Source organism: Barbus barbus (assembly GCF_936440315.1).
Source record: "Barbus barbus genome assembly, chromosome: 29".
Lineage (NCBI taxonomy): Eukaryota > Metazoa > Chordata > Actinopteri > Cypriniformes > Cyprinidae > Barbus > Barbus barbus.
Window position 1 is genome coordinate 8,064,014 of NC_136757.1, and position 13,841 is coordinate 8,077,854.

Below are 13,841 nucleotides of genomic sequence, written 5' to 3' on the forward strand. Positions count from 1 at the left end.
TGTTTTATAATATAAATGTTCTCCTGACACACTTAAAAGCACTTCCATTAACTGACAACGGTCATAACAGAGAAAGCTCATACATGATGAGCTGTGCGCTGTCATGGCGACGACGGTGAACCTGCTCTTTCTCTCTCCATTGAGTAAAGCGGCCCAGCACCTCTCCAGCACTGCCATCAGTATTGATTAAGTTCTGCGCAGACCAGATCTCCAGTCCCACCAACACAATACGGATATTCAGAGCAATGTACATCTAAGGGAAAGCAGGACAAAGAGATCAAGAGGGGAAATCACTAGGCCACTTAATAATCACCATATAGTAATATAATTGGATGCATATGTTGCATTTATTTTAAAATATGCAGGAAAACTTACACTGTCAACATAGTTAGCGATCTGAACCACCTCCTCACGTACTGCTGTTTGATTCCTTTTTTTGTAGTTAAACTGTAAAAAGGAGAAAATAAGAAAAACTAAGGGTTTCCGAAATTGGACACAATTCTCACATTGATGCTTAAATTGCCCAGTCAGAGGCACATTTTCATCCCACACATCTCCAAATGTCCTATAAATCTCTTCACACTTCCACTCACACTAACAGTTCAAGAGCTACTACTGATTGACATTTCCCTGAGTGTAACATAACCATCAGAAAATGTGAAAATGGTGAAAGATGCTGCTAGATTTACATAACTTACTCTCTCATTATCCACCACCATTAGCAGTTCCACATAGTGTGTCTGGTGCAGCACTGCTCTCTTCTTCTGTTTGGACAGACAGACATTTTATTCTCAGCTGTGTTTGCCAACACAAGCATTGCTACTATAATGATTTGACAAATTCAAATATTAAAATTAAGTCTAACATTAAAACTCTGATAATAGCAATAGAGCCTAACTGAAGGCACATAAATACAGACTGTGGCTTAAAACTTGGCAAAGCATCAAATTGCTAAAATATAAGGCAGCCATGTTTTCACTTACACTTAAAGACCTATTTATACTGTGTGAGATAAACTAAGCATAATAGTATAAGGACAACATTACGGCAAAATGTAATAAGTGTGTAGGGGCCTTTAAAATAAGTGCAATAATTACATTTCATGTCACTGTGCAACACCAAAACTTATTATTAATATTGCCTAAAAACATTCTTACTGTTTAAGCACATTGATTTGAAAACAATTAATTTTAGAATATTCAGAAATACTGTAAGAAATCTAGTCATGTGAGTGTAGAACCTTTAAAAACACTTGAAACTGAACATATACCATCATGCACTACACACTACTGCAAAATACTCCCATGCACACATACATTATCTTTTCCAGCATTCACAGTTAATTAGCTGTGTTCTAAAGCTTGTGTAATTGCTCATGTCATTATTGGGATTTGGAGTGACTCACCCTGATTAGATGGCTGCCAGACTGACCAAATGTGATGTTGTGGACATGGCTGTCTGTAGGTTGCCTTGGTGAAGCTTTGTCATCATGGTTATGAAAGTGAGGCGTTCCACAGCTGAGAGGTTCTGTCTTGACATCCTCCAAACGATACACCAAGTGCTCATCACTGGAGGAACCTTCCAATGGTTCAATACCAAAACTGGTGCCCTCCGTGTGGATAACACCCCTAAGGTACATACACCTCACACACTTACATATAAATATATAACGGACTTGGATAAGCAAAGCTTTGGCAACCTACTACAAACTTTAAGAGCCAATTTTATAATGATTTCTTTTCCATGAACCTTTAAGATTTTTATAAAGTTCCAAAACTTTTATGGGTTTAAAAATGACTTGAAATACCCTTATGTTTCTATGTTTTCCAGGACTGTGGGATCCTTTTTTTGACTCTTTAAAGTTGTGATGAAATCAAAGCAGCAACAGATCTTTTCTTCTATATTGTGATATATATATTAAGTTTAAGGTATGCCATTTTCATTAAACATTACAAAAGGTCAAAATGTAAATAAATAAATAATTAAAACATATGCATGGCTGAATGTTTCATAATAAGACCTACAGCATGCTTTTTAAAAATAGGGTGAATTTTCATTTCATGCCGAACTGAAATAATTTTTTTTTGCATTTGACTTCATATAACGTTACTCCCAACCAAAACAGTTACGTGAATGACTTGATTTTATCTATGGGGATTTGACTGGGTTATGAAAAGACTATTATTATGAGATTCATATTTTTCACTGCCTATGTGGCCTTAGGTCAGGGAAAGTATTTATATTTTGATGAAAGCTAAAGGCTTAAGACAATAAAGTAAATTCCGAAGTGTGTCTGCAGCTGTAAAGGTTTTACAGTCCACTTCTAATGTAAAATTTCATTCCTCTATCCATTTAAAGCTTCTGTGATCTCACCTTAACCCAGAGCACAGGCTGAGTGCTGCAGAAGAGCCCTCCACGTCCTCTATGTAACCACTGTAATGACAATGACCCTGAGAGAGAGAAAGAGACTTGAAAAGAAGCCACAGTAAATTCCGCCAAGACAAAAGAAGTCATTTCAAAGCCTTGACTAACAACCATCAACATTCTTGTCATTAAAACCTGAAAGCTGTCTGCTTATCAGGGACCAGACCCGATTTAGGCCTTGTCCCAAATGGCACACTTCATGTGCACTTTCGGTCTTGAGGACTTACAATGGCCGCTGTGTGTGCGTTAAGTCCATGAGACCGTAGGGTGTCCCATTCGTCATTTTAGCTTTCAGAAGGTGCTATGTGCCCTCGATGCGCACTGAGCCCGTAAGCCTGCGAGCTACGCAGCCGACTTCTATCCGGCAGTCAAAGTAGCATTACGTTACGAAAGCGCGGACTCTGAGGACAGGGCCTTAAGATACTGTCAGCTTTACTGTAAACCAGTGGTTCTCAAACAGGGGTTCAGGGCCCACAAGGAACCTCGGATTGATTTAAAATAAGACATAATACGCATTGAAAATAAAACTACCAGGCTCTAAAATATTTTATCAGGCAGAAATGTAGGTAAAACTATTTTTGAAAACCGTATCCTTAATCCTTAACCATTAAATCACAAACAACTGGAAAAGTATTTGGATTTTGTTGTGGACAATGAGGGGCCTTAGAGTCAAAAAGTCTGCCAACCACTGCTGTGGTGCATATGTGAAAGAGCAACATTCACTGTCCCACCTGCAACCAATCAGATTATATAAGCATGTGAACTGTACGTTAGACATTGTCCTGCGCCGAGGGGCTCTGTTAATACTGTGTCAAGCTGATTTACAGGTTTTCCAAGGGGCTTAACACACTTAAATGTAGTCTATTTTAGCTTTCACAGCCACTTTGTCATCAGTAATTATCATTTTCTGAAAGCATAACGCATATTAGCATGCATACATATGTATAACAATGTGTGACGGACGGTTGTGGCCACACACACATGAATCAGTTTGTGTCATCAGACATTGAGATGCTCTAATGAATCACTATTTCAAAAAACCAAGAGCAGAAAGGCTTGATGAAACCATCTGCTGACAAAAACGTAATATCACAGTTCTCTGGAGCAGTTTAACCTCTGGATAAACTCTTATAGGACAAACTAGCAATCACTAGTAATATAGCACATACTCAGGATTAGTGATATGAACAAACTACTAATCCTAAGTATTACTGTACGTCCACATGAAACTCAATCGTCACTTTTTGTACTAAACTCATGAATGATACCTCAAATCATGAGCAGCATACCAGTGTGGTTTTTGCTACAAAAAACTACAACTATTAGAAAGAATTTTTGTTAGTCGAGTCAGAAATTTTGCGAGGGAAAGCTGCTAGTCAGGAAAATGTAGTTTTGGTAATGATAATGCTTAACATTCTGGAGTCACATAGTATCTGTAGTCATGAAATGTAAGTGGGATGAGATGTCAATGGCTTTCATTCAGTGGGAATGTGGTTATTTACATCATTAAGTCTCATTGCTTTGTTTCCCAGCCTAATGCCATGAGAGTGATTTGAGTTAAACCGCAGAGACATCTGTACTCTTGTGTGCTGATTTGAGAAAAAATTTAAAATCTAGTCCGCCTTATATAGCTGGTTATGATGATACTTTTGCTAGTACTCCGGAACGTCTGATTTGATCTAGGATGGAGGCTTTTAAGCAGCATGTTTTATTGACTTATTGTGTGTGTCTGATGTAATGGGAATCAGAAAACACATCCTGTAGAAATCCCACCGGACATCATACATGAGCGAGGGTCAGCTGACACTGCTTTCTGAACGGATGTTTCTTCTCTTCAACTCTATATCTCCTCATGACAAAGAAATGAGCTTGCATTAACTATATCGCATCTACACTTGAAATGTTTCACATCTTAAGTGATTTTTATTTTTTTAAACTGTACTTGCAGATGATATAATATTAATGAAATAAAAGCCCACTCACGTGTTCTTAGAGTAGACTTTCATGACCGTTTCTTAACACACTTAAGTAGACTTTTAAAAAGTGCACTTTGTAATAATGTTCTACTTTAAGTAAATTTGTCAAATCATTGTTTTAATAATCTTCTGTCGCACATGTAAAGTAATTGATTATAATTTTAGCTTTAGTGTGTTCTTTGATATTAAAAAGTACTTAAGCTTCATTACAAATTTAAATACATGGCATACAAGTTTCAATAGAAATGGCTTTGAAGTATATTTTACTTTATTATAAATATTTGTCAGTTCAGCAGTACACTTTAACCACATTTTAAAGACCATTTTAATATAATTAAATATAATTATTTACGAAATTACATAAAGATGTGTACTTACTTAGTTGGGTCAGAAATCCCTCTAAAGTCCAGCTGCATTTATTATATATTTTAACTATTATACATTTTCATTTAATTGCAATTAAATGTTATTACATTTAGTTCAATATATTCTAAGCAGTTAAGTATATTATTTTAAAGCATATTAGTTCCATAATACATACTCTTTTTAAAAGTATGCTGAAGTGTATTTCTTTATCACAAGGGTCTCCAGTCTGAGGCAGCAACACAATTCTTCAAAATAACCTTACAAATTCACGCTAACGCTCTTTCCTCAGAGCGTGAGGGTGAATGTTGGTAGTGGGTCTCTCCAGTCTATTGCACAAACATGTCTAGCTGTTAGAATGGAAAACTTGAAAAATTAGAAATTAGAAATTACACACTTCACTTAAAGCACTTTAAGAGAAGGCATAAACAATTTTGTTTGATGCAGCTGACTTCCACATAAGGAGGAAAGCTGTAAAGTGCATGACGAGGCAATAATCACTGTGCAGCTGTTTCATGTTCTGTAACAAAGAACGGAGTCATCAGACTTTCACATCACTACAGTATCAGATCTGCATTTCACCACACCCATACATTTTTGTGCAAATCCCAAGTGGATAAAATAAGATTTCTTCCTCATAAATATCAGTTTTATATGGGATTGAATTACAAATGGTCATGTTCATTGACTAAATACAACTACAACTGAAACACAACTGGGAAGACAAAGAAGATGAAACGAAGTCGGACTAAATGTAGACTTTCCCTAAACCTTGATTAAAACACTTGCAAATATTAACTGCATTGATATCCACAGACATGACAGTAGCTGTGTTTCCATCCAAAGATGTGAATTTAAAATTGGAATATCGCATAAAACATTTGCGAATTAGCACTATTTCCATCAAACGAGTCAAAGAGAACAAAAGAGTCACTTCCTGAAAAACTGCCACTAAATATCACACAAAAAAAAGTTGAAAGCGCCACTAAATATTATATTTTTCATATATAATAAATTACTTGCATTTCAGAGCAAGCAGACGGAACACAGTGAATGCTGTCGTTGCTTTTGTTGATGGATGCTGCTGTTTGGGAACACAGTCGTGTAAGACAATTATACAGAAATACTTTGATGACAGACTTTGCTCGTGCATTGAAGAATGACCGTAACATTTCAGATGCTGTGCAATGAGATCCGTTCGTTGGTTATGCTGTCCCAGAGTGCAAAGTCACATGACTTTATTTCATGAGCATGAAGGAATTTATTCGGCAAATGTGTTTCCATCTCCCATTATTCTCATTAACTCTTTTCCGCACAAGTCATAAACCACTCAAGCGGGCGTAAAAACGTTTTTGCGAATTAAGCTTTTTCCCCAAAATTTAATGTTTCCATCACTCGTTTCTGATACAGTACTTCAAATGCGTATAAAAACAGGGTGATGGAAACATAGCTAGTGAATTTTACTGAATACAATAACGACGGATTTGAATCTATAATGATTTAAATAAATGAGAAATAACACACAAAGTCACAAAACACTATTTGGCGTTTTGTTCTGTTTGTCTTTGTGCATGAGTGTGTGTACACTAGTGTTTTGTCCCTTACACAGAGAGGGTACAATAGCTGAGCTATTTTTAGACCGGTGTGATGACAATAATTTGCTGAACAATTTCCCATCATGCATATGGCAAAGACACAGCCCAGCATTTTCTCCCTGATAAAGCCTACCCTGACACCAGAAAACCACCCGTTTTACTATTGTGCACACTGCATCAGTTTACAAAAGATAATAAACTATCGCTTGCAATGACAATCTATTTTTACAAGATCCTAGAATACTCCGTTTAAATTATGCCCTGATCCAAGACAATTTAATCTAAACAATATGCTAATTTATTGAAGTCTTTTATTTGTAATGGAGGTCTCAAAGCAGTAACAGCAACACATAACTGATACAAATACACATAAACACTTTCAATCTGAGATTTACAAGATAGATAAGTTCGACAAGGAGAGAAAAAAAAGAGACATACACAATGGCTCTAAACAATATTTGACCCGTTAAGCAACAGTTTGCATGAACTTGCATTTTCCCTATATATATATATATATATATATATATATATATATATATATATATATATATATATATATATATGTTGTTTTTTCAATATTCATTAAATATATTATAATTTTGTGATGTCTAAATTCACTTGTAGCATTTAAAATGATTAATTTCAGTGTTTAGTTAGGTTTTTTTTTTTCATTGGTTCATTCATCTGCCACAATTAGAAAATAGTTATTAGTTTATCAGCCAGAATTTAAAAATTAAGTCCATCTCTTTTCTCAACTTTCAATCAAAGAAACTCATAGACAGAAATACTGTACATTTTACATCATAAAACAATAGAGTTACATTTGAAAATTACAAAGAGTGTTTTGACACCTTATGGTTGTGAAACAATAGTGGCTCGTGTTCATAACTAATGTGATAAACTAGCTTATACTTCATAATGTAATAAACTGAACTTGAGCTGAGCTGACGTCATACATCCACTAGAAAATTTCGTTTTGTGAAAATATCTTACATCTTTTACTTTTCAGATGTCACTTGTTTTTTTGTTTTTTTATCCCGATATATATTGTGATGATATTCAGATAATTTTACGTGTTGTATAAAAGTACATTTACTTTTAGGGGGCCACTGTACAGTATATGATATTTCTGTGTGTGTGTGTGTGTGTTAAATTCCCTGTGCAAAAAATCATTTACATCAAGTCTAGTAAGACTGGTACCATAACTTCCAAAAGTTGTTGTGCATCCAAGCACAACTTAAAGCAGAACAGACTGCGGGATGGGCCGCTGCCATCCGACAAACTCTTACTCAATCCATATAGTAGGTGAACTGAGAGAACGAGGCAGTGCAATGAAAGAAAGCATGAGAAATATAAAAGGCATGTAGCAAACAGCGACTGACTTCATTCAAGTCAGGGCCGATGACTCAAATTACATCTCTAAGCAGACATTCATCTCTATATATCAAGAACTTCACCGGGAACGTACTTCTAACTATCCTTTCACTGTTCCCATACACTTCTTTCAATGTTCTTTTTCTATGAAGTTTTGTGCCTCTATCACTTCTTATACTCGTGTAAAATTGGATTCCAGTTAGTGTGAGTAATGCAGTTCTTCCCAGAACTGCTCCACTGCTCTTGGCATCAGACGCTGTGTGAGTGTTGGTCAGGGCCCTGAGGAAATCGCATCAACAATTTCAACAGCAGACAACATCACATGATGATACACGGCAGCTGTTCTCACTTCACCTGTGCCGTTCTGTGCATAGAAACACCGCTAACAAGGTGGAAATAATGTATAGCATGCAAGCCAAAAACAGTGGCACATTTAGATTTTGTGGTATGAAAGCAGCTGGTTAAAATGTAAAAAATAAGTGGTTTGTGTGTTCTCGCCGGTCTAAAATACAGTATTTGTGTGCCTGCATTAAGCCAAATATAAATAAACCAATTCTCAAGCTCTCAGAACAGGCTGAAGGTGATGCTGGGTCAACATTTAATAAATAATAAAAATAAAATAAAAAAGTGGAAAATTGTAAAAGCATCTGACAGCGATCTGACACATCTGACAGACAGGTGACATGGCTTGTTAAAGATTAGAAAAGATGTGCTAAAATTGCCTGATTTACACACTTTCCCTTGTTTTATAGAAACCAGGTGCTGGTGTGACTTTTCTATCAACTGGGGAAAACGTGGGCAAAAACATTCATTCAGTTTTTGTAAGTGTTTGTTGACTTACCATCATGTTTGTTCTCTCGGTGACCAGCAAGCCATTTTTGGCATAAGAGTACACAGTGAAATCCTCTGGAAGAAGCAATCTGAGTGGAAAAAACACAACTATGTAAGGATTCATTGTTGCAGGTATTTAACCCTTTAACTGTCACCCCCATTTTTGAACAGATGTAAAAGTGCATTATCCACACTTAAATTGTTATAATTCATGAACGAATACATTTTGTAAAATGATTTTGAAGTACCATTTCCATGGTAATGAATGTCTATTTTTTTAAATGGTTTTCACCAGATCAATTTTGAGGTTTTAAGCTTTCAATTGATATATAAATTTATGATGATTTCTAAAATGTGACCCTGGACAACAAAAACAGTCTTAAGTCGCTGGGGTATATTTGTAGCAATAGCCAAAAATACATAGTATGGGTCAAAATTATTTTTTTTGTTTTAAGCCAAAAATCATTAGGACATTAAGTAAAGATCGTGTTCCATGAAGATATTTTGTAAATTTCCTACTGTAAATATATCAAAACTAAAATTTTGATTAGTAATATGCATTTCTAAGAACTTCATTTGGACAACTTCAAAGGCGATTTCTCAAATTCTCAGATTTTCAAATAGTTGTATCTCAGCCAAATATTGTCCGATCCTAACAAACCATACATCAATGGAAAGCTTATTTATTCAGATGATGCATCAATCTCAATTTCGAAAAATTGACACTTAAGACTGGTTTTGTGGTCCAGGGTCACAAATGTGACAGGGAAAAAGAAAACAAAATAATTTTATTATATAATTGCAAGGATTTAATCACATTCAATTGTTTAAAAGTGATAGCGACGACAATGTTGAATAGAAAACAAAAGTTTTCTATTCAAAAATTCTGAAAAATGGTCATGGTTTCCAGAAAGATATTAAGCAGTACAATTGTTTTCATCAATGATAATAATCAGAAATCAGCATATTAGTATGATTTCTGAAGGATCATGTGACACTGAAGACTGGAGTAATGATGCTGAAAACTCAGCTTTGAATAACAGGAATAAGTTTTAAAATATATCAAACTGTAATAAAATTTTACAGTATTACATTTTTTTACGTTTTCTTTTTTTTACTGTATTGATCAAATAAAGTGATCAAATAAAGGCAGTCTGGAGAGACTCTTACAGACCTCAAACTTACATATCTTGCATATAAGATCTTCCTGATGCTTTATAATGTCTTATAAAGATAAGACATATTTAATAGGTTCATGTAAAACACCATGCATCAGGAAACCCGAACAGCTAAAAAAAATTAATAAATCAGGTTTGAGCATGAGCGAATGTGGAAAACTTGACAAAAGAGAGCAACAGCACCATGTCCCTGTGACCTTTAGTCACAAGCAGCAGCAGGAAAGAGAGCTGGGAGGAAGTGCTGAGTCAAATAGTGTGTGTATCTCTGAGAAAAAAAGAGAAGATTATCATAAAATTTTCTACAAAATATTTCAGTGCAAGAACCTGCATCATATTCACTAACCTCCCACAATGTGTGTGAGTGTTTAAATTAAGTGACATTCTTTTCAGCCCAAACAGATCTCATGTTTTTGGTAAATTGGGCAGGTTATCATTTGTGCTTCTGCGCTATATGTCTGGTGGATTGTACATTATGATTTTAGCGCCCACAGAATGCAGGTGGCAAACAAATGTTAATAAAGAGAGATGTGTTCAGGTGCCTTGATTGCAATGGCAGAGCAATGCTGTTTTGTATAATATAATAATATATATCAATACTTGTTAGAGCAGCAATCCTAATCATCAGCCAAATTTAGAAGATACACCTGAGATCCTTTATTTGAACCATTAACAAAATATTCTAGTGTGTTTGCTTTGAATTTGCGTTGAATACAAACTTCTCTGCTTTTACTTTTATAGCTATTTTGCTAGTTAGCTCCCGGTCATTCATTGTACGCGCAAATTCAAAGCGTTGCGTCTGGGCGTGTCAACGGCGCTCGCGCTCTTTTAAACTCGTAATAAAGCGGTCAACCGATTCCAGAAATTACACTTATCAACAGAACAAGTTTATATTTAAAATATATTGCAATCACTCCAAAATAGATGACAATAACTCACACACCTGCATTAGGAGCTATACTTCTTTGCGTGCATATTTAGCCTTTTGCATAGTTCGCAGCACCTGAAAGATGTGTTCGTTACGCAAACATTCAGAAGGCGGGACCCGCTTTGAAACTGCAACATTAATTGGTTTAATTGCAGATGAGTGACAATTCAACTATACCCAATGAACAATGAGTCTTGAATTTGCTGCCCGTCTTGCCTGGTGGATAGGGGATGTTACGGTTATGGAGACCCCTCCTCAAAGCCCGAGGCAATCGCCTGCTCTGCCTATAGCTAGTGCCGGCCCTGGGGCATTGAAACTGCTTTCGAATGCACATAGCTTTTTACTCTCACTTTCGAGATTTGCGATCGCACGTGCTCTGTGTACACTACAGCGGCAGTACTTATCACACATTTTACAAGATCAGATGCTTGTCAGTGGCACTCAGGATCTGTAAATCATTCTCCATCATCCTCAGTCATCTCTCCTTACTCCGTTTATGTGGTAAGTGAAATCTTATGAACTGTAATGTAACAGGCTACCGCTAGCAAGAAGCTATCCATGTCCCTTTAGTGGCTTGCGTTATTTTATTAGAACACGTTATTTGTTTTCCGTGCCTTTCTGTATACAGACACCAACCCATCCCTGCACTTCCCATCCCCTGCGCAGCCTGGAACATAACATTTATTTCCATAATCTGCCATTTACGCTGTTATCCTCGCTTGTTTCTTCACACTACCTGCAGAACTTCTGATGATTCGGCTGGCGGCTGGCCTAGGACATGGGCGGGTATATGCAAATGTTGGGGGCGTAACTATTAGTGATCCTGACTGTAACGTCACAGTCGGTGTTATGTTCGGATTCGCTTACTTTTCAGTGGTCGTTTGCATTCACAAAATTTACATAAGGAGGAGGAAACAATGGTGTTTAAGGCTCACGGTATGTCGTTTCCATATACAGAACTCTTATTATTCAACTATGCCAAGGTAAATACAGTTTTCCATTCTATGGCACCTTTAAATATACGTGTATAACATAAAAAAAAAAAAAAAAAGCAGCAATATTTTTTCCTTAACGGGTGAAGAAATGCAGAAACTTTGGAGGAAAAAAAACACTTCAAATATGAGCAGTATTAATAGCAATGATCTGTTCAAATGTCAAAGTTAATAATATCATAGACTAAATTTTCAAGAATATAAACAAAATCCCACCGCACATTATTTCCAGATTTCAGAAATTAAATGTGTTGCAAATACAGTGGTATTTTTCTTTTCTTCAGAAATGATTATTTCAAGTTCCTCTTTTCTGCTTCCTCATCTTTTCCTATGAGTACTGACAGGGAAGATGCAATCATACGTATATCACAAATGTCAGGGGTTCAGGTTTACAGATCGTTCTAAGATTATTTAAGATCTTGCATGATCTGAAGAGGCCACACACCGTGTAAAAACCGTAATATCTGGTGATGAGCTGACCTTTATTTCACATCTCCTCTGCAACAGACGGGGAGCATAGCTGGAAATCATCAACTTTTCTGAAAGAATTAACACACCTGCCACAACACATTTAGCACTGACTGTCAAACTCAATGTGCTTTGTGGTCATACACTGTGTTATTTATATCCTACATCAAAATGTGAAGCAATTCATCTTTGTTACTGATGCAAAACGTTTTTTTTTTTATCAGCTTTGTTCAGCTGCATGACAAATCTGATATTATCAAGGGACGTTATCTGTTTGGCAATGAGGTAGTGGTCATTCAACAAGGTCCACCTACCTGTACATGTCACAATATTTCAAAATAAAGAGAAGACGTTTTTTGCATTCTGAGAGCTTTTGCAGGTTTTGTGTAAGGAATACTGTGCAATACAACAATGAACAAGTACAAAGTCTAAAACCTTTATTGTCTTTTAGAAAAGGATGACAAGCAAAATTAAGCTTCATTAATGCCAAGCATTAACTTGAATGAAGCTCAAAAAAGACAAACGGTATTAAAACACTGCTGCATTCTGTACAGGGTTCTAATTTAGAACAAAGGAGGGGAAGGAAGGGAAGTGGTGTGTGGCCAAGTATGGTTACCCATACTCGGAATTTGTGCTCTGCATTTAGAACAAACACTGAAATATTACAAACAATCTACTAAGTGAAATGTAATTATGGCAATTAATTAAGGAAGGAGAGAGTAATTAATTTAGGATGGAGGTACAGATATTAGAAATTAGGAAAACATTTCACCCTGTTACACCCTAGTTAAACACCACTTTGGTTATGAACAGAAATAGAGCCATAATCGGTTATCCATCAACATCCACACAGTTCCCTACGTGCACTGTCTGCCATGCAAAATATGGTTACAATTTAAAATAAACATTTTCTTTGTGAATATATTATAACATGTATTCAAAGCTGAATTTTCAGCATCATTACTCCAGTCTTCAGTGTCACATGATCCTTCAGAAATCATTCTAATATGCTGATTTGCTGCTCAAGAAATATTTCATGCATAAATAGAATTAATATTTTTTGTTGTAGTCTAATGATTTATTTATTATTGTGACAAGCTGAAAAAAACAGCAATAAAGAATCAGTTCAGCATAAGGCTTACGAGACAAAACAATGACCAGTATCTGTCATGAAAATAAATTCTACAGAGAGCCTCGATTCCTGCTAAATGCACTGTGAATTACAAGCCAAGTGTAAAACACTGAATTTAGGCTTATGTTACCCAGTGTTTCCCAACCCTGCTTCTGGAGGCACATCAACAAGTGCAACTTTCAAACTCTTTTTATTGAAACACACCAGGCCACTATGACTCCAAGAGCTCGAGTGGATGAGTGAGATAAAGGACACATCCAAAATCTGTAGTGTTGGTGTGCATCTAGGATCACTGATGGGGAACTTTGGCTTCATCATTTCTATTGTGAAAAGCACAATTCTGGCCATGAGATTAAACATTGTAAACACGGTCTACATTTGTTCTCGGTTTACCCCGTCTGTACAGATCAAACATAAACAGTTTTAGGCCAAGTGTATGAATCGACTTTAGGGGAGAAAGTGAGAGAAGCAGAAGGAAAATACTCACTCATTTCTCTTCAGGATGACAACATGTTCTTTTCCTTGAGCTTGGATTATGTATGACACCTTAAAAAAACGAAAAATGAAAAACCAAGTCAAATCA

The 13,841-nt window shown here is 36.0% G+C and overlaps 1 protein-coding gene across 2 annotated transcripts in view; it reads right to left on the bottom strand.

Moving 5' to 3' along the window:
- Positions 1 to 13,841, bottom strand: part of LOC306849498 (disintegrin and metalloproteinase domain-containing protein 9-like) — a 38,850-nt gene that overhangs the window by 16,380 nt on the left and 8,629 nt on the right. For both annotated transcript variants that reach the window (XM_079384576.1, XM_079384577.1), the window contains exons 3-9: positions 13,746 to 13,804; positions 8,574 to 8,652; positions 2,374 to 2,450; positions 1,406 to 1,628; positions 699 to 764; positions 376 to 447; positions 84 to 253 (exon numbers count right to left, since the gene is read on the bottom strand). In XM_079384576.1, the coding sequence (XP_079240702.1) occupies positions 84 to 253; positions 376 to 447; positions 699 to 764; positions 1,406 to 1,628; positions 2,374 to 2,450; positions 8,574 to 8,652; positions 13,746 to 13,804 (746 nt within the window). The remainder of the gene's footprint in view (positions 1 to 83; positions 254 to 375; positions 448 to 698; positions 765 to 1,405; positions 1,629 to 2,373; positions 2,451 to 8,573; positions 8,653 to 13,745; positions 13,805 to 13,841) is intronic.